We start from the raw sequence: 19906 nt of genomic DNA on the forward strand, positions 1-19906 counted from the left end.
AGTCTATTATTGATGGTAATTTAGGTTGATTCCATGTCTTTGACACTGTAGATAGTGCTGCAATGAACATACATGTGCATGTGTCTTTATAACAGAATGATTTATATTCCCTTGGGTATATGCCCAGTAATGGGACTGCAGGGTTGAATAGTATATCTGTCTTTAGGTCTTTGAAAAATTGCCATACCATCTTCCACAATGATTGAACTGATTTACATTCCCACCAACAGTGTATAAGCATTCCTTTTTTTTCAGAGCCTTGCCAGCATGTTATTTTTTGACTTTTTAATTATAGCCATTCTGACTGGTGTGATATGGTATTCCATATTTCTTGGAGGTTTTGTTCATTCCTTTTCATTCTTTTTTCTCTACGCTTGTCTGCCTGCCATATTTCATAAAGCTCTGACATTCTTTCCTCTGTTTGGTCTATTCTACTGTTAATACTTGTGATTGCATTAGGAAATTCTTGTAGTATGTTTTTCAGCCCTGTCAGGAGGATTAACTTCTTCTCTATACTGGCTATTTTGAACCCTTGCTGGAGAGGTAATGAGGTCAGTTGGAGGAATGAGGGCACTCAGGCTTTTTGAGGTTTCAGCATTCTTGCTCTGATTCTTTCTCATTTCTGTGAGCTTATCTAATCTACCTTCAATGTTTGACGTTGCCTACCTTTTTTTTTCCCCCGGCACAATTTGGCCACTTTTCCATAGGGCTGCTGTGGTTTGCTGGGGGTCTACTTCAGTCCCTAGTTGCCTTGGATTTTCCGGTAGCTGAAGGTTATCACCAGTGAAGGCTGCAAAACAGCAAAGATGGCAGCCTGCCACTTCTTCTAGGAGCTCTGGCCCAGGGAGGTATGAACCTGTTGCCAGGTGGAATGCACCTGCAGGAGGTAGCTGGAGATCCTGGTTGGGAGGTCTTGCCCAGTCAGGAGGAAGAGAATCAGGGACCCACTTATAGAAGCAGTCTGGCCATGCTTTTGTAGAGCAGCTGCGCAGTGCTGGGGTAACGCTTCACCGCCTGTTGGCTTGGGCTCTCCAAAGCCCACAGGTTGGACAGGCTCAGTACCCAAATAGCAGAGATGGCAGCCCACCCCTCCCTCTGGGACCTCTGTCCCAGGGAGTTTCCAAATCTCTGTAGGCCAGAGAACACCAGCGGGGATGGCTGGAGGCCCTGGTTGGGAGGTCCTGCCAAATAAGGAGGGATGGCTCGGGGACCTGATTAAAGAAGCAGTCTGGCCACGTGTTGGTAGAGCAATTGTGCTGTATTGGGGGATCCTTTCTGCCCCTGATCGGTTTGGATTCTTCAAAGCCTGCAGGTTGAAAAAGGTGACTCACCCAAACAGTGAAGATAGTGGCCTTCCCCTCTCCCTGGGAACTCTGTCCCAGGTAGGCACAACACTGCTGCTGGTGGCTGGCTGGAATTCCAAGCCAATGTGTCTTATCCTTTGAGGCACCATGGAAGTAGGGCCCACAGACCATCACTGCTTGACCCCATGGATTCAGCCTCTTTCCTAAGGGTATGCACAAGGATCTAATCTCCTGCTTTTCTGGAGTTGCAGTTACTTCTGCCAGGAAGCCTGAAGCTGGAATACCTACAGTTCCTGGTTCTCCAACATGTGCCTGAGCAGCTGCTCTGCCAAGACTCCCGTATCTCTGTGTGTTAGACTGAAAGCCCTGGTGGAGTGGGTTCAAGAGGGGATCTCCCAACTCAAGGTTGCAAAGATCCGTGGGAAGAGTGTGGCTTCTGGGGTCACACATTCACTTACCGATTCTCTGGGCAGGGGAGGTTCACCTGGCTGGGTGTTGTGCCCAGGTGGGCTGTCGTCCTGCCTTTGTTTTCTATGTTCTCCATGGGTCAAGTTGTTTCCTTGATTAGTCCCAATGTGAGTACTTGGATGTTTCAGCTGAAGGTGCTGTATTTACTCGCCCTTTTGTTCCTCTTTGTGAGAGACACTTACACTAGCTGCTTCTAGTTGGCCATCTTGGCCACTTCCCCACTCCTTTTCTTTCAAGTTCTTAAAATACATAATGTTGTTTACATTTGTAGAATTATATCTTCTTTAACTTCAGCATAGTTTTCTTCTATCTTTGAATTTTTAAATTACATTTTAAGTCTTTTCTTTAGAAACACTACATGAAAAATGAATCTTCTATTGAACTTTTTCTTTTCGTGTATGTGTGTACACACATATATATACACAAACACACAATTTCGTTTTGTATGGTTTTTACCCATCCTGTCTTTCGTATGCCTGTTTTAATGGAGTATTCATTTCTGGTTTTTATTTTAGTGTCTGTATTTCCCCTAAATCCAAAGAACATTTGTTTCTTTCTGGTTTCTTTCATACTATATTGTTTTTAGCTCTTTTTACATTGGTTTCTTAGAGACTTCATATTTTCCATTGCTTTCATGGATAATTAAACTTTGGTCTAGATACTTCATTTTCCTTTTGCCTATTTTGTGTTAATTCATTTGTTCATTTATTTTGCTAGTATCAGTGCATAATTTTCCTTTTAAATTTTCTGATTATTTTTGAAGGGATGCTAAAGTAGAGTAGATTATTGTTCAGCCAATATTTAACATCTAAACTCACCAAATGAGAGGATGTTTTCATTCCATATGGCTGATGTAACAAATTACCAAAAATTTGGAGGCTCAAAACAATAAAAACTTATTATCTCACATTTCTAGAGGTTCTGGGAGAGCATGCATTGTTTGCCTCTTCTATCTTCTGTTGTGTGCCAGCATTCCTTAGTGTTCCTTGGCTTGTGGCCTAGTGGCTCCAGTCTCTGCCTCCATCTTCACATCACCTTTTTTGTGTGGGTGTCAAGTCTTCTCCTGCTTTTCTCTTAGAAGGAACTTGTGATAGCATTTAGGGCCCGCCAAGATAATCCAAAATAAACTTATCACACCAACATTCTTAATTCAATCACATCTGTAGATTCCTTTACCTTATTTTCAGATTAGAATTTTTTATCTGGGTGGCCATTATTTAGCCTACTATAGAGAAGTATGCTCCTCTGTCCATTAATGTTGAGTTTGTCCAAAAGACATGTGGTAAGAAATTGATGCTTTCTGTATAGTTTCTGTGGGTCAAGAATTTGGAAGCTGCCTAACCGGGAGCTTCTGGTTCATCTTTCATGAGGAGGCAGTCAAGATGTTGGTCATGTCTCTAGTCACCTGGACTTCATCAGGACTAGAGGATCTATTCCCAAGATGACCTATTCATGCAGGTATTGGCAGAATGCCTCAATTTCTCACCACATAAGCTTCTCCACAGGCTTTCTTCAATATCCTTCCAAGATAGTTGCTGACTTTCCCCCAAGTATCAATGTAAGAGAAAGCAAGGAGGAAGTCATGTCTTTTATTACATGGAAGTCACACACTGTCATTTCCACATTATTCAGTTGCCTTGCAGTGAGTCACTAATTCTAATCCACACTCAAGAGGAGGGAATTTAAGCTGTACCTCTTGTAAGGTGGAGTATCTTTGTGGGCATATGTTAAAACTCCCACACAGCTGCTCCTTCCGTCTTATGACTTAGAATGAAACACATGGAGGTAATTGAACTCAGCCAAACTGCATACCTGTGAACCTAAGGTAAATGCATATTACTGTATGCCTTTCTCTCTTTCTGTGTGTGTATGTGTTTGTAGCAAAAACTGACTGATAGAGAACTTGCTTTTTAGATTAACTAATTGTCCAAAAATAAAGGTGGAAAAGGGCAAAGATAATGCAATGAAACAGCTGTTCATTCTTACCCAATTTCTGTATTCTTTGTCATAGGACAGTTTTCTTCTGAATTTTTCTCATATTTTTCTTTTCAGGAGAGAAAGTCAATATGGTTCACAGTTACTCTTCATGGTCACATGTGCTAGAGCTAGCAAACAAATGTCTAATTATTGCTCATAGCTGATTGCTGCTTTCTTTCTGTTCTTTTTTCTTTTTGTAGGGCTGGTTCTAAGGATTGGAAAGTTTTGGCATAGAATATATTCAGTCTCATGTCTCTTGCCATAAATAAAGTTGGTCCCTATAGAAATATACTTCATTGCTTTTTTTTTTTTTTTTTTTTTTGAGATGGGGTCTGTTGCCCAGGCTGGAGTGCAATGGCATGGTCTTGGCTCACTGCAACCTCTACCTCCTGGGTTCAAGCGATTCTCCTGCTTCAGCTTCCTAAGTAACTGGACTCCGGGCATGCACCACAAAAGCCAGCTTATGTTTGTATTTTTAGTAGACACTGGGTTTCACCACGTTGGCCAGGCTGTCCTCAAACTCCTGATCTCAAGTAAAGTAGAAATATTTTTCATTTCTGATCATCACTATGACAACCTATCCATGGCCTGGTGCCATCTGAAGCCTTATTTATAGGGCCTTTTAAAATGCACTGCTTATTTTTTAGAAAATCTACTCTGTATGAAATTTGAAAAAGGCGTATATTGTTCCTGGAATTCTATGTCAATTGCTACAATTTTTACCATTTGTCAAGTAGCTTAGCAGATTATGGTATGACTTAATAGTTAATTCTTAGTTTAAATTAAAGTCATTTATTCTTTGATCAAATATTTGAGCATTTACCCTGTGCCATTTAGTATTAGGAATACAACAGGGATCAAAATCATACATGGCTCCTTCCCTCAAGAAGTTTATTATTTGGTGGCAAAAACATTAATCCAATAACAGCAATCAATTCCCAACTTGATAACTGTTATGAATACAAGATATATGCTGCCATGAAGCCTATACAAGAAGATTTTACTTAAAAACCTCAATGAATACTTCCCGGAGAAGGATACTTCACAAGAGATCTCAATCATAAGTACCCTAGGGAAAAGGGGGATTCAGTAGCAAACAGTATAGGTGACTACTTTGAAGAGAGAGGGAACATGGCCTGTATGTGGCTAGAAAGAAGAGAGCAAGGGAAAGTAGAAGTATGGCTGAAAGAGGAAGAGACAGAACTGGTTTGACGTAAAGCCAAGGCTGGGAGAGACCAAATTATGTGTGGCCTTAAGGATATTTTAAGAAGTTTTGTATCAATCCTAAAAGCAATAATTAATGTATTTCTACTTACAAACATGGGAGTAGTTTTTCTAGTTTACTTTTTTCAATGATCATATTAACAGCCACATGCTGGATGGTTTGGAGAGATTCAAGAAAGTATATGGCTGAATCTTTATGACGCTATTACATAGTCAGTGCTTAAGATAATTGTTTATTGCACTTGGTGGTAAGAGAGAATCTAGAAATACATGAATAGATTTGAGAAATAGGAAGCAAATTTAATGTGTTTTGAAAATAAAAATTAAGCAAGATGGACATATCAAGGATCATTTTTGAGTTGTCTGGTGAGTACAACAAAAGAGTCAGATGCTCCTTGACTTACAATGGATTTACATTCCAATAAGCCCATTGTAAATTCAAAAATTATAAGCCTAACTATGGTAAGCTGGTTACCATCAGTATTGTGTTGCCATTGAGATAGGAAATAGAAGAGGTGGAGTGTATAAATTATGCGTTAGGTTTTAAACAGATGATGTTTGAGCTGACTTTCAAAGATTCAGGAACAGATGTTAAATAGACAAATAGTAAAGCCAGAGAGTTAGAAGGAAAGCCAAGAGAATGGATCGTTTTGAGGAAGTGGTGGTCCATAGAAAATGCCAATTAAAAGGTCAAGTAACTTGAGTCTTGTTCAAAATTTATCTACATAAAGAAAACAGCTAAAATAGAAAAGAAAGCTAATAATGGAATGGTAAATAGATGATGAAAAATAAAATATTAAGAAGATATATTTGTTTTCAGGTAATATTTATAAACAAGTGATAAATCTATAATAAAACATTAAGAGAAAAAGGTACTATGTAAAAGCCTATATTTAAATGTGAATGCATATGTAGACACTTGAACACACTTACCTACCAGAAGCTTTTGAACTGTCATTTAACTGACTTTCTGGATGATCAATAGTTTCTATTCCTTCTGTCAAAACATATTTACTAATGCCCAGAGAACAACGAAGACTCCAAACTAGTAGTTTAGTTTCTTATGTGCTCGTGTATATTTTCTCCCACCATTTCAGTTGCTTATTGACTAAGTCAATTCCTTAACACTAAGTCATACTTAGCGTTTAATTATAATACTTAATATTATATAAATCAATAAAATATTAGTATAAAAATAGTTGTTTTAAGACCTTCTACTTTTCCGTTTGACATATAAGAAGCTTAGAAGTTGCCAATCCATACTTAAAAGTAAAAAGCTAAACCCATTAAAAAAAAATCAACAACTCTTCTTAGATCAGAGAAGTGAGATCACAGGGCAAACCACTGCCCTAAAGTTGGAGAGACAGAGAGGATCCCCAAATTAGAGAAACAGATAGAACCACAACTTACTGAAGCAGAGATCCATGAGCAGAAACCTCCATAGCAACCATTGTGGGGGTAGAAAAAATTAAACTGTAATTGGCAAATTGCTGAAGGCTCAGTGTGAAATGACTTTGAGAATTAAAAACTCCAAGGGTACCCAGTCATAGTGGGAGGGGCTACATACTTTTATGAGTTTGACCTTTAGGAGCTCTATCTACTAGGTCCTCATGGTAAATATCAGATGAGAAAGTCCTCTTGTGCTTCTGGTAGGAGGAGGGGAAAAAACTATTATAAAATAAGCCAGAGGTGGGAGGATCACTTGAGCCCAGAAGTTTGAGACCAGCCTGGGCAACATAGTGAGATCCTATCTTTACAAATAATTACAAAAAAATTAGCCACGCATGGTGGCACATGCCGGTGGTCCCAGCTACTCAGGTTGAAATAGGAGCATCACTTGAACCCAGGAGGTCAAGGCTGCAGTGAGCCATGATTTATATCACTGCACTTCAGCCTGGGTAACAGTAAGACCCTGTCTCAAAAAAATAATAATAATTTCTAAAAAGCTGCATAGTCTGTTCTCCTTTAAAGGGCCTAACCTCAAGGGAGACTATTTTACCAGAGCCTAATCTTCTGAGGTTTTATCAGAGTCTGATCTGCCTGGGGAAAAAAAAATACCCAGCTCCAGGGTCCTCTGGTTTTTCGCATGTTGGAAGGCTGCCCTGTACCACCTAAGGAAGGGAAAAAAAAGAGCAGCACTGGTAAAGTTCACAGTCCAGGTCACAGGCTCACCAAAAGACTAAGACCTAATCACAGGCTTACAGAACACATCCCCTTTTTCCACACCGTATTATGACATCACTAAAGGCCTATTTATCACAGTTTCTTTTACTCAGAACATTATAATCAGCTATGAAAAAAAATTACAAGGCATACTAGAAGGCAAAAAACACAGTTTGAAGAGCCAGAGCAAGCATAAAGACCAGACTTATATACGGCCATGAGGTTGGAATTATCAGAACAGAAATCTTTTTAAAAGTCTATGATCGAGGCCAGGTGCGGTGGCTCACGCCTGTAATCCCAGCACTTTGAGAGGCCAAGGCAGGCAGATCACGAGGTCAGGAGATCAAGACCATCCTGGCTAACACAGTGAAACCCCTTCTCTACTAAAAATACAAAAAAATTAGCTGGACGTGGTGGCGGGCGCCTGTAGTCCCAGCTACTCAGGAGGCTGAAGCAGGAGAATGGTGTGAACCCGAGAGGTGGAGGTTTCAGTGAGCCGAGATCGCACCACTGCACTCCAGCCTGGGCAACAGAGTGAGACTCCATCTCAAAAAAAAAATAATAATAATAAATAAATAAAGTATATGATTAATATGCTCAAAGCTGTTAGAGCCATAATGAAAAAATTAGACAACAGACAAGAACAGATAGAAAATGTAAGCAGAGAGATTAAAATTGTAGGAAATAATTTTAAAATGATAAAGATCAAAAACAGAAAGAAAATATGCCTTTGATGGGCTCATTAGTAGACTTCACATAGCTGAGGAAAGAATCTCAGAGTCTAATGATAGGACAACAGAAACTTCCAAAACTGGGAAGCAAAAATTAAAAAAAAAACCTGATAAAAAAGAACAGAATATCTAAGAACTGTGGGACAACTACAAAAGGAGTAGCATACATGTAATGGGAATATAAAAAAGGAGAAGAGACAGAAAAAGAAAAATCAAGGGATGAAGAAAATATCTAGAAAAGAATGCAAAGTGGAGAAAAGAAACAACTTACCTATAGAAGAGCAAAGATAAGAATTACATCCAAATTCACCACAGAAATCATGCAAGCAAAAAGAGAGAGAAATGAAATATTCAAAATGTTAAGAGTAAAAAACCACTGTTTAAATTATGTACTCTGTGAATTTAGCCTTCAAAAGTTAAGGAGGAATAAAGCCTTTCTCAGACAAACAAAAATTGAGAGAATTTGTTACAAGTAAACCTGCCTTGCAAGAAATCTTAGCAGAAGCTATTCAGGAAGAAGGAAAATTACATAAGTTAGAAACATGGATCTAAATAAAGGAAGGAACAACATCAGAGAATAAGTGAAGGTAAAATAAATACTTTCCCTTATTTTTGCTTTTTTTCCTTTTATTTTTAGTTGACACAATAATCGTACGTATTTATGGATGACACAGTGATATTTCCATATGTGATATACAATGTGTAATCAAATCAGGGTAATTAGCATATCCATTCCCCAAACATTCATCATTTCTGTTATGAACATTCAAAATCCTCTATTCTAGCTTTCTGAGAATATACAATAAATTATGGTAAACTATGTTCACCCTACAGTGCTGCAGAATGCCAGGGCTCATTCCTCCTATCTAGTTATAATTTTGCATCTGTTAACCAACCTCTCCCTATTGTCCCCTCCCTCCTATCCTTTTGTGCCTTTAATACCCACAATTTTATTCTCTACTTCCATGAACTCAATTATGTTTTAGCTCCCACATATAAATGACAGCATGTGGTGGTTATCTTTCTGTGACTGACTGATTTGGCTTAATATAATGTCCTCCAGGCTCATCTGTGTTGCTGTGAGTGACAGGATTTCATACTTTTTTTATACCTGAAGGTTATTTCATTGAGTATATATACTACATTTTCTTCATACATTTGTTTGTTGATGGACCCTTAAGTTAATTCCATGTCTTAGCCATTGTGAATACTGCTGCAATAAACATTAAGGTACAGCTATCCCTTTAATAGACTGATTTCCTTTCCTTTGGATAACTGATTGGTACTGAGATTGCAGGAGCACATGCTAGTTCCATTTTTAATTTTGTGAGGAAACTTCATACTGTTTTCAATAATGGCTGTACTAATTCACATTCCCACCAACAGTTCCAATGGTTTCCTTTTCTCCACATCCTCATCAACACTTATCTTTTGTCTTTTTTATAATAGCCATTCTGACAGGTGTGATAGCTCATTGTGGTATTGATTTGCATTTTTTTCCGGTGATTAGTGATCTTGAGCATTTTTTCACATACTTATTGGCCATTTGTATGTTATATTTTCATAAATGTCTATTCACATCCTTTGCTCACTTTTTTTTAATTATTATACTTGAAGTTCTGGGATATAGAACATGCAGGCTTGTAACATAGGTATACATGTGCCATGGTGGTTTGTTGAACCCATCGACCCATCATCTACGTTAGGTATCTCTCTTAATGCTATCTCTCCCCGTGTCCCCCACCCCATGACAGACCCCTATGTGTGATGTTCCCCTCCCTGTGCCCATATATTCTCATTGTTCAACTCCCACTTAGGAGTGAGAACATGCAGTCTTTGGTTTTCTGTTCCTGTGTTAGTTTGCTGAGAATGATGGTTTCCAGCTTCATCCATGTCCCTGCAAAGGACATGAACTCATTCTTTTTTATGGCTGCATAGTATTCCATGGTGTATATGTGCCACGTTTTCTTTATCCAGTCTAACATTAAGGGGCATTTGAGTTGGTTCCAAGTCTTTGCTATTGTGAAAAGTGCTGCAATAAACATATATGTGAGTGTGTCTTTACAGCAGAATGATTTAAAATCCTCTGGGTATATGGGATTGGTGGGTCAAATGGTATTTATAGTTCTAGAACCTTGAGGAATCACCACACTGTCTTCCACAATGGTTGAACTAATTTACACTCCTACAAACAGTGCAAAAATGTTCCTATTTCTCCACATCCTCTCCAGCATCTGTTGTTTCCTGACTTTTTAATGATCGCCATTCTCACTGGTGTGAGATGATATCTCTTTGTGGTTTTAATTGCATTTCTCTAATGACCAGTGATGATGAACTTTTTTTGATATGTTTGTTGGCTGCATAAATGTCTTCTTTTGAAAAGTGTCTGTTCATATCCTTTGCCCACTTTTTGATGGGGTTGTTTGTTTTTTTCTTGTAAATTTGTTTAAGTTCCTTGTAGATTCTGGATATTAGGTCTTTGTCAGGTGGATAAATTGCAAACATTTTCTCCCATTCTGTAGGTAGCCTGTTCACTCTGATTATAGTTTCTTTTGCTGTGCAGAAGCTCTTTAGTTTAAATAGATACCATTTGTCAATCTGGGCCTTTGTTGCCATTGCTTTTGGTGTTTTAGTCATGAAGTCCTTGCCCATGCCTATGTCCTGAATGGTATTGCCTAGGTTTTCTTCTAGGGTTTTTATGGTTTTAGGTCTTATGTTTAAGTCTTTAATCCACCTTGAGTTAATTTTTGTATAAAGTGTAAGGAAGGGGTCCAGTTTCAGTTTTCTGTATATGGCTAGCCAGTTTTCCCAGCACCATTTATGAAATAGGGAGATCTTTCCCCATTTCCTGTTTTTGTCGGGTTTGTCAAAGATGGTTGTAGATGTGTGATGTTATTTCTGAGGCCTCAGTTCTGTTCAATTGGTCTATATATTTGTTTTGGTTCCATTACCATGCTGTTCAGTTACATTTCCTTTGAAAACCGGCACAAAACAAGGATGCCCTCTCTCACTACTCCTATTCAACATAGTATTGGAAGTTCTGGCCAGGGCAATCAGGCAAGAGAAAGAAATAAAGGATATTCAAATAGGAAGAGAGGATGTGAAATTATCTCTGTTTGCAGATGACGTGATTGTATATTTAGAAAACCTCATCGTCTCAGCCCCAAAACTCCTTAAGCTGATAAGCAACTTCAGCAAAGTCTCAGGATACAAAATCAATGTGGAAAAATCACAAGCATCCCTATAAACCAATAATAGCCAAATCATGAGAAAACTCCAATTCACAATTGCTACAAACAGAATAAAATAACTAGGAATACAACTTACAAGGGATGTGAAGGACCTCTTGAAGGAGAACTACAAACCACTGCTCAAGGAAATAAGAGAGAACACAAGCAAATGGAAAAACATTCCATGCTCATGGAAAGGAAGAATCAATGTCGTGAAAATGGCCATACTGCCCAAAGTAATTTATAGATTCAATGCTATTCCCATCAAGCTATCATTGAAATTCTTCACAGTTAGAAAAAGCTACTTTAAATTTCACAGGGAACCAAAAAAGAGCCTGTATAGCCAAGACAATCCTAAGCAAAAAGAACAAGGCTGGAGGCGTCAGGCTACCTGACTTCAAACTATGCTACAAGGCTTTGCTCACTTTTTAATCAGGTTTTTGTTGTTGTTTTGTTTTGCTGTTGAGCTGTATGAATTCCTTATATTCTGAAAATTAATCCCTTGTTGGATGAATAATTTGCACATATTTTGTCCCATTCTACAGGTTGTCTCTCCACTCTGTTAATTATTTCCATTGCTGTGTAGAAGTTTTTAGTTTAATACAGTCATATTTGTTTCTTTTTGTTTTTGCTACTTGTGCTTTTGAAATCTCAGCCACAATATCTTTCCCTAAAAATGTTCTTCTATATTATCTTCTAGTGGTTTTATATTTCTGGGTTTTATGTTTAAGTCTTTTATCCATTTCGAGTTGATTCTTATATATGGTGAGAGATAGGGGTCTAGTTTCATTCTTCTGCCTGTGAACATCCAGTTTTCCTAGCACTACTTATTAAAGAGACCATCATTTTGCCATGTATGTTCTTGCATATTTGCCAAAAATAAGTTGGCTGTAACTACACTGATTTATTTCTGGCTTCTGTATTCCATTCCCTTGGTCTATGTGTCTGTTTTTATACTAGTGCTATGTTGTTTTGGTTATAGCTTTGTAGCATATTTTGAAATTATATATTATGAGACCTCCAGCTTTGTTCTTTTTGCTCAGTATTGCTTTTGCTATTCAAGTCTTTTGTATTTCCATACAAATTTTAGGACTGTTTTTTCTCTTTCTGTGAAAAATGTCATTGGTATTATGATAGGGATTGCATTAAATTTGTAGATTGCTTTGTGTAGTATGGTCATTTTAACAATATTAATTCTTCCAATCCATAGGCATATTGTGTCTTTACAGTTGTTTGTATTCTCTTCAGTCTTTCATTAGTGTTTTGTAGTTTTCATTGTAGAGGTCTTCACCTCCTTTGTTAAATTTATTTCTAGGTTTTTATTTTTATTTTATTTTCCTGGTAAAAATTGTAAATCAGATTGCTTTCTTGATTTCTCTTTCAGTTAGTTCATTATGATATAAAGAAATGCTACCGATTCTCGTATGTTAATTTTGTATCTGGCAACTTTACTGAATTCATTTATCAGTTCTAAGAGTTTTCTGGTAGAGTATTTAGATTTTTCTATGTATAATCATGTCATCTGCAAAGAGGGACAATTGGCTTCTTCTTTTCCAATTTGAATGCATTTTATTTCTTTCTCTTGCCTTTTATTTCTTTCTCTTGCCTAATTGCTCTGGCTAGGGCTTCCAGTGAGATGCTGAATAGGAGTGGGAAAAGTGGGCATCCTTGTCTTATTCCAGTTCTTATAAGAAAGACTTTCAGTTTTTCCTTATTCTGTAAGATGATAGCTGTGGGTTAATCATATATGGCCTTTATTGAGTTGAAATACTTTGTTTCTATGCCAATTTGTTAAGAGTTTTCATCATAAAGAGTTCTTGAATTATATCAAATGCTTTTTTTCTGTGCCAGTTGAGATAATCATATGGTTTTTGTTCTTCACTCTTTTGAAGTGATGTATCACATTTATTGATTTGTGTATGTTGAACCTTCTTTGCATCCTTGGGATAAATCCCACTTTATTATGTTCTATTATTTTTTAGATGTGTTATTAGATTTGGTTTGTTAGTATTTTGTTGAGAAACTTTGCATATTGGCTTGTAGTTTTCTTTTTGGTTGTCTCTTTGTCTGGTATTGCTATCAGGGTAATGCTGGCTTTGTAGAATGAATTAAGAAGAATTCTCTCCTTTTCATTTTTTTTTTTTTTTTTTTAAGAATAGCTTGAGAAGAATTGGCATTTGTCTTGCTTTAAAAGTTTGGTAGAACTCAGAAATAAAGCCATCTGGTCCTGGGCTTTTCTTTTTTGGGAGAATTTTATTATTGATTCAATCTTGTTACTCATTATTGGTCTGTTCATGTTTCCTATTTATTCCTGGTTCTGTCTTGACAGGGTAGATGTATTTAGGAATTGATTCATTTCCTCTAGGTTTTCCAATTTGTTAGTGTATAGTTGCTCAAAATAATCTCTGATAATCCTTTATATTTCTGTGGTATCAGTTGTAATGTGTGCTTTATTTGTTTCTCATTTACTTATTTGGGTCTTCTCTCTTTTTTTATTAGTTAGTCCAGCTAGTGGCTTATTTTTTATCTTTTCACCTCCTTGGTTAAATTTATTTCTAGGATTTTATTTTTATTTTATTTTCCAAGTGGTTTATGTTTATCTTTTCAAGAAATAAAATTTTGTTTTGTTAATCATTTTATTATTTAGTTTAGTTTAGCTTTTAGTTTCTATTTCCTTTTTTCTGCTCTTTATTTTATCCTTCTTTGTATTAATTTTGGGCTTGGATCCCTCTTGCTTTTCTAGTTCCTTGTGGTGCACTGTTAGGATGTTTATTTGAAATCTTTCCACTTTTTTGATGTAGATGGCTATTGCTATAAAATTCCCTCTTAGCACTACTTTTACTATATTCCATAGGTTTGGGTATGTTGTGTTTACATTTTCATTTGTTTCACATTTTTTTCTTCATGAAAAAAATGATTTTCAATTTTTCATTAATCTAATGATCACTTTAAAGCCTGTTGCTTTATTTCAATGTATTTGTACAGTTTCCAAAATTTCTCTTATTATTGATCTATAATTTTATTCCATTGTACTCTGGGAAGGCACTCAATATGATTTTGATTTTTAAAAATTTTTTGAGACTTGTTTTGTGGACTAGCATATGGTTTATCCTGAAGAATGTTTCCTGTGCTGGTGAAAAGAATGTGTATTCTATAGCTGTTGGATAAAATATTACATAAATATCTGCTAGGTCCACTTGGTCTATAGCACAGATTAAGTCCAATATTTCTTTGATTTTCTGTCTAGATGATCTACCCAATGCTGAAAGTGGGGTGCTGAAATTTCCAACTCTTACTGTATTGGAGTCTATCTCTCTCTTTAGCTCTAGTAATATTTGCTTTACATATCTTAGTGCTCCAGTGTTGAGTCCATATATATTTACAATTGTTATATCCTGTTAATGAATTGACCCCTTCATCATTACATACTGGCCCTCTTTATCTCTTGTTACGTTCTTTGACTTAAAGTCTACTTTGTCTCATATAAGTATAGCTACTCCTGCAAAGTTTTGGCTTTCATATGCATGGGATATTGTTTCCATCACTTCACTTTCAGTCTGTTTGTGTCTGATATGGTTTGACTGTGTCCTCACCCAAATCTCATCTTGAATTGTAGCTCCCATAATTCCCATGTGTTGTGAAAGGGACCCAGTAGGAGGTAATTGACTCATGATTGTGGGTCTTTCCCATGCTGTTCTTGTGATAGTGAATAAGTCTCATGAGATCTCATGGTTTTATAAATGAGAATTTCCCTATACAAGCTCTATTGCCAGCCCTCATGTAAGATATCCCTTTGTTCTTCCTTCGTTTTCCACCATGACTGTGAGGCTTTCCCAGACATGTTGAACTGTGAGTCCATTTAACCTCTTTCCTTTATAAATTACCCAGTCTCAGGTATGTCTTTATTAGCAGCATGAGGACAGACTAATACAGTGTCTTTACACATGATGTGAATTTCTTGTTGGCAGCATATAATTGGGTCTTTTGTGTTTTCTTTTCTACCCATTCAGCCAGTCTATACCTTATAATTGTAGAATTTAAATAATTTACATTCAGTGTTGTTAATAATAGGTGAGAACTTACTACTGTCATTTTGATAGCTGTTTTCTGAATGTTCTGTATATCCTTTGTTTCTCTTTCCTCTTTTAATATTTATCTTTACAGTTTGGTCATTTTCTGTAGTGACAAGCTTTGATTTCTTTCTTGTTTTCATTAGTGTATCTGCTCTACCCATGAGTTTAATTCTTTCTTGTGCTTTCTAAATAGTAGACATCATCCTTTTACTTATAGATGTTGTACTCCCTGAAGCATTTATTATATGGTTGATCTAGTAGTGATGAATTTCCTTCAGTTTTTACTTGTCTGAAAAAGATATTATTTCTCCATCCTTTTTAAAAGATAGCTTTCCTGGGCATAGTATTCTTAATTGGCATTTTTCTTTCAGCACTTTGAATATAGTATCTCATGCTCTCCTGGCCTGCAAGATTTTTACTGAGTAATAGGCTGCTAGTCTGATGGGATTTTCCCCCACATGTGACTTGATGTTTTTCTCTTGCTATTTTTAAAATTCTCCCTCTGTCTTCAACCTTTGACAGTGTAACTTTAATGTGCCTTGGAGAACATTTATATTTTTATTGAATCTACTAGTAGATATTTTAGCTTTCTATATCTAGATGTCTATATCTTTCACAAGAAGGAAGAAGTTTTCAGATATTATTTCAATAAATAGGTTGTCTATGTCATTTCCATTTTCTTATTCTTATGGAACTTATAAAATTCAAATATTTGTTTGCTTTATGGTGTCCTATATGTCATTAGGCTTTCTTCATTCTCTTTTATTCTTTTATTCCCCCCCACCTTTTTTTTTAGATCTGGCTTTGTTATTTTAAAAAACCAAGTTCAAAAATTCTTCTGCTTGATTTAGTCTATTGTTGAACCCTTGATTGTATATATATATATATATTTTAATTTCATCCATTGAATTATCTATTTCCAGGATTTCTGTTGAGTTCTTTTTTTATATCTGTCTCTCTTTCTTGAAATTCTCATTGAAGATATGAATTGCCTTCTCAATGGCTTTTTTTATTGTGTCCTCTTGTATTTGTATCTGTGTCCTCTTGTATCTCACTGCATTTTCTTAAGAACATTATTTTGAATTCTTTTTCAGGATTTTTAACATATTTACATTTCTTTGGGATATTTTACTGAAGAAGTATTGTATTCCTTCAGAGGTGTCATTTTTTTCTTGAATTTTCATATTTCTCATGTCCTTACCTTATCTGTGCATCTATTTTAACAGTTTCTCTTTTAATTTCATGGATTGGCTTCTTTCACAGAGAAAGACTTTTCCTGTAGCTGTAATTATAGTATTGTTTGGGCAGGATGTTTTGGCTTTAACTCTGGGCTAGCACAGTAGTGTCGTCTCTGTATGTTCTATTTGGAGGCGATCAATGTCAGCATCGTCTGAGAGTTCTTCATTGGCTTAGGCTCTGGTTGTTAGTGAAAACTATCGTGAAGTGCACCTGTCCTCATGCCACCAGATGCAGCACACAAGCACTGTCAGTGGTGAGTAGAATTGGCCAATATGCAGCCCCCTGGACAGCATATGTTGGTGCCAGTGATGGCACATGGGGTGGGCTAATCCTCATGCCCCCAGCCTATTTTTCTTATTCTTAATTGATATAAAAGTGAATACCTTCAAATAATAATAGCAACCATGTACTCAATTATGCTTATATGTTTATTTATAAGTGAAATGAATGATAGCAATGATAAAAGGTTAGGAGGGAGAAATTAGTAATATTTTGTTACCATAAATTACTTGTACCTCCTATGAAGTGGTATAATGTTATTTGGAAGTAGATTTAGATTGGTATTAAGTGAAAATTGTTCATATAAAAATGATACAGAGACATCACTTTAGATCATTATAGACATTAAACAGATAATAAACAAATATTATGAGCAACTCTAAGTCCACAAATTTGATAACCTATATGAAATGCATCAATTACTCAAAAGTCACAATCTGCCAAAACTCACACAAAAAGAAATAGAAAATCTGAATAGGACTATATCTATTCAAGAAATTCAATAAAAAATGATGTTACAAAACAAAAAATACTAACCCCAGATGAGTTTATTACTGAATTCTATCAAATATTTAAGGACAATATTGTATCAATGCTCCACACTATCTTACAGAAGACAGAGAAGCAGGAGGAATACTTCCCAACTCATTCTATAAGGCTAGCATTACCCTAATATCAAAAATCAAAGACACTGCAAGAAAATAAAACTATAGACAAGTACCTCTCATGAAAACAGATACAAAAATCCTCAACATAAAAGTGTATACTTTTATACATTATTGGATTCAATTTGCTATTGCGGATAGCACTTATCATCTACACCACAATTGAGTGGATTTTATTTCAGGTATGGAAAGGTGTTTTAACATTGGAATATTGTTTAATCTAATCCATCACATCAATAGGCCAATGAAGAAAAATCACACAATCATATCAACAGATGCAGAAAAAGCATTTGACAACATTCAACAACCATTAATGATAAAAAATTTTAACACATTAGGAATAGAGAGGGACTTCTTCAACTTGATAAAGGGCATCTATAAAAGTCCTACAGCTAATATCATACTTAATAATAAGAAATTTGAGGAGGAGCCAAGATGGCCGAATAGGAACAGCTCCGGTCTACAGCTCCCAGGGTGAGCGACGCAGAAGACGGATAATTTCTGCATTTCCATATCAGGTACTGTGTTCATCTCACTAGGGAGTGCCAGACAGCGGGCGCAGGTCAGTGGGTGACTGCACCATGTGCCAGCCAAAGCAGGGGCGAGGCATTGCCTCACTCAGGAAGCGCAAGGGGTCAGGGAGTTCCCTTTCCAGGGGTGACAGACGGCACCTGGAAAATCGGGCCACTCCCACCCGAATACTGTGCTTTTCTGACAGGCTTAGGAAACGGTGCACCAGGAGATTATAGCCTGCACCTGGCTCAGAGGGTCCTACACTCACAGAGTCTCACTGATTGCTAGCACAGCAGTCTGAGATCAAACAGCAAGTTGGCAGCGAGGCTGGGGGAGGGGCGCCCACCATTGCCCAGGCTCCCTTAGGTAAACAAAGCAGCCCAGAAGCTTAAACTGGGTGGAGCCCACCACAGCTCAAGGAGGCCTGCCTGCCTCTGTAGGCTCCACCTCTGGGGGCAGGGAACAGACAAACAAAAAGACAGCAGTAACCTCTGCAGACTTAAATGTCCCTGTCTGACAGCTTTGAGGAGAGCAGTGGTTTTCCCAGCACGCAGCTGGAGATCTGAGAACGGGCAGACTGCCTCCTCAAGTGGGTCCCTGACCCCTGACCCGCGAGCAGCCTAACTGGGAGGCACCCCCCAGCAGGGGCAGACTGACACCTCACACGGCCGGCCGGGTACTCCAACAGACCTGCAGCTGAGGGTCCTGTCTGTTAGAAGGAAAACTAACAGAAAGGACATCCACACCAAAAACCCATCTGTACATCACCATCATCAAAGACCAAAAGTAGATAAAACCACAAAGATGGGGAAAAAACAGAGCAGAAAAACTGGAAACTCTAAAAAGCAGAGTACCTCTCCTCCTCCAAAGGAATGCAGTTCCTCACCAGCAACGGAACAAAGCTGGATGGAGAATGACTTTGACGAGCTGAGAGAAGAAGGCTTCAGATGATCAAATTACTCCGAGCTACGGGAGGATATTCAAACCAAAGGCAAAGAAGTTGAAGACTTTGAAAAAAATTTAGACGAATGTATAACTAGAATAACAAATACAGAGAAGTGCTTAAAGGAGCTGATGGAGCTGAAAACCAAGGCTCGAGAACTACGTGAAGAATGCAGAAGCCTCAGGAGCCAATGCAATCAAATGGAAGAAAGGGTATCAGCCCTGGAAGATGAAATGAATGAAATGAAGCGAGAGGGGAAGTTTAGAGAAAAAAGAATGAAAAGAAACGAGCAAAGCCTCCAAGAAATGTGGGACTATGTGAAAAGACCAAATCTACGTCTGATTGGTGTACCTGAAAGTGACGGGGAGAATGGAAACAAGTTGGAAAACACTCTGCAGGATATTATCCAGGAGAACTTCCCCAATCTAGCAAGACAGGCCAACATTCAGATTCAGGAAATACAGAGAACGCCACAAAGATACTCCTCGAGAAGAGCAACTCCAAGACACATAATTGTCAGATTCGCCACAGTTGAAATGAAGGAAAAAATGTTAAGGGCAGCCAGAGAGAAAGGTCGGGTTACCCTCAAAGGGAAGCCTATCAGACTAACAGCAGATCTCTCGGCAGAAACCCTACAAGCCAGAAGAGAGTGGGGGCCAATATTCAACATTCTTAAAGAAAAGAATTTTCAACCCAGAATTTCATATCCAGCCAAACTAAACTTCATAAGTGAAGGAGAAATAAAATACTTTACAGACAAGCAAATGCTGAGAGATTTTGTCACCACCAGGCCTGCCCTAAAAGAGCTCCTGAAGGAAGCGCTAAACATGGAAAGGCACAACCGGTACCAGCCACTGCAAAATCATGCCAAAATGTAAAGACCATCAAGACTAGGAAGAGACTGCATCAACTAATGAGCAAAATAACCAGCTAACATCATAATGACAGGATCAAATTCACACATAACAATATTAACTTTAAATGTAAATGGACTAAATGCTCCAATTAAAAGACACAGACTGGCAAATTGGATAAAGAGTCAAGACCCATCAGTGTGCTGTATTCAGGAAACCCATCTCACGTGCAGAGACACACAT

The 19906-nt window shown here is 37.4% G+C and overlaps 1 protein-coding gene across 3 annotated transcripts in view; it reads right to left on the reverse strand.

Annotated features, from left to right (window-relative positions):
* IL7 (interleukin 7) overlaps positions 1–19906 on the reverse strand; it is a 73517-nt gene that overhangs the window by 10067 nt on the left and 43544 nt on the right. Inside the window, exons 1-3 of one of the 3 annotated variants that reach the window (XM_054561793.2) lie at positions 7032–7177; positions 6541–6619; positions 6384–6409 (exon numbers count right to left, since the gene is read on the reverse strand). The exons of the other annotated variants lie outside the window; for them this stretch is intronic. Coding sequence (XP_054417768.1) covers positions 6384–6409; positions 6541–6619; positions 7032–7061 — 135 coding nt within the window. The 5' untranslated portion in view covers positions 7062–7177. Of the gene's footprint in view, positions 1–6383; positions 6410–6540; positions 6620–7031; positions 7178–19906 lie in introns of those variants that run through there. 3 annotated transcript variants of the gene reach the window in all.

Source organism: Pongo abelii, chromosome 7, assembly GCF_028885655.2.
Source record: "Pongo abelii isolate AG06213 chromosome 7, NHGRI_mPonAbe1-v2.0_pri, whole genome shotgun sequence".
NCBI lineage: Eukaryota > Metazoa > Chordata > Mammalia > Primates > Hominidae > Pongo > Pongo abelii.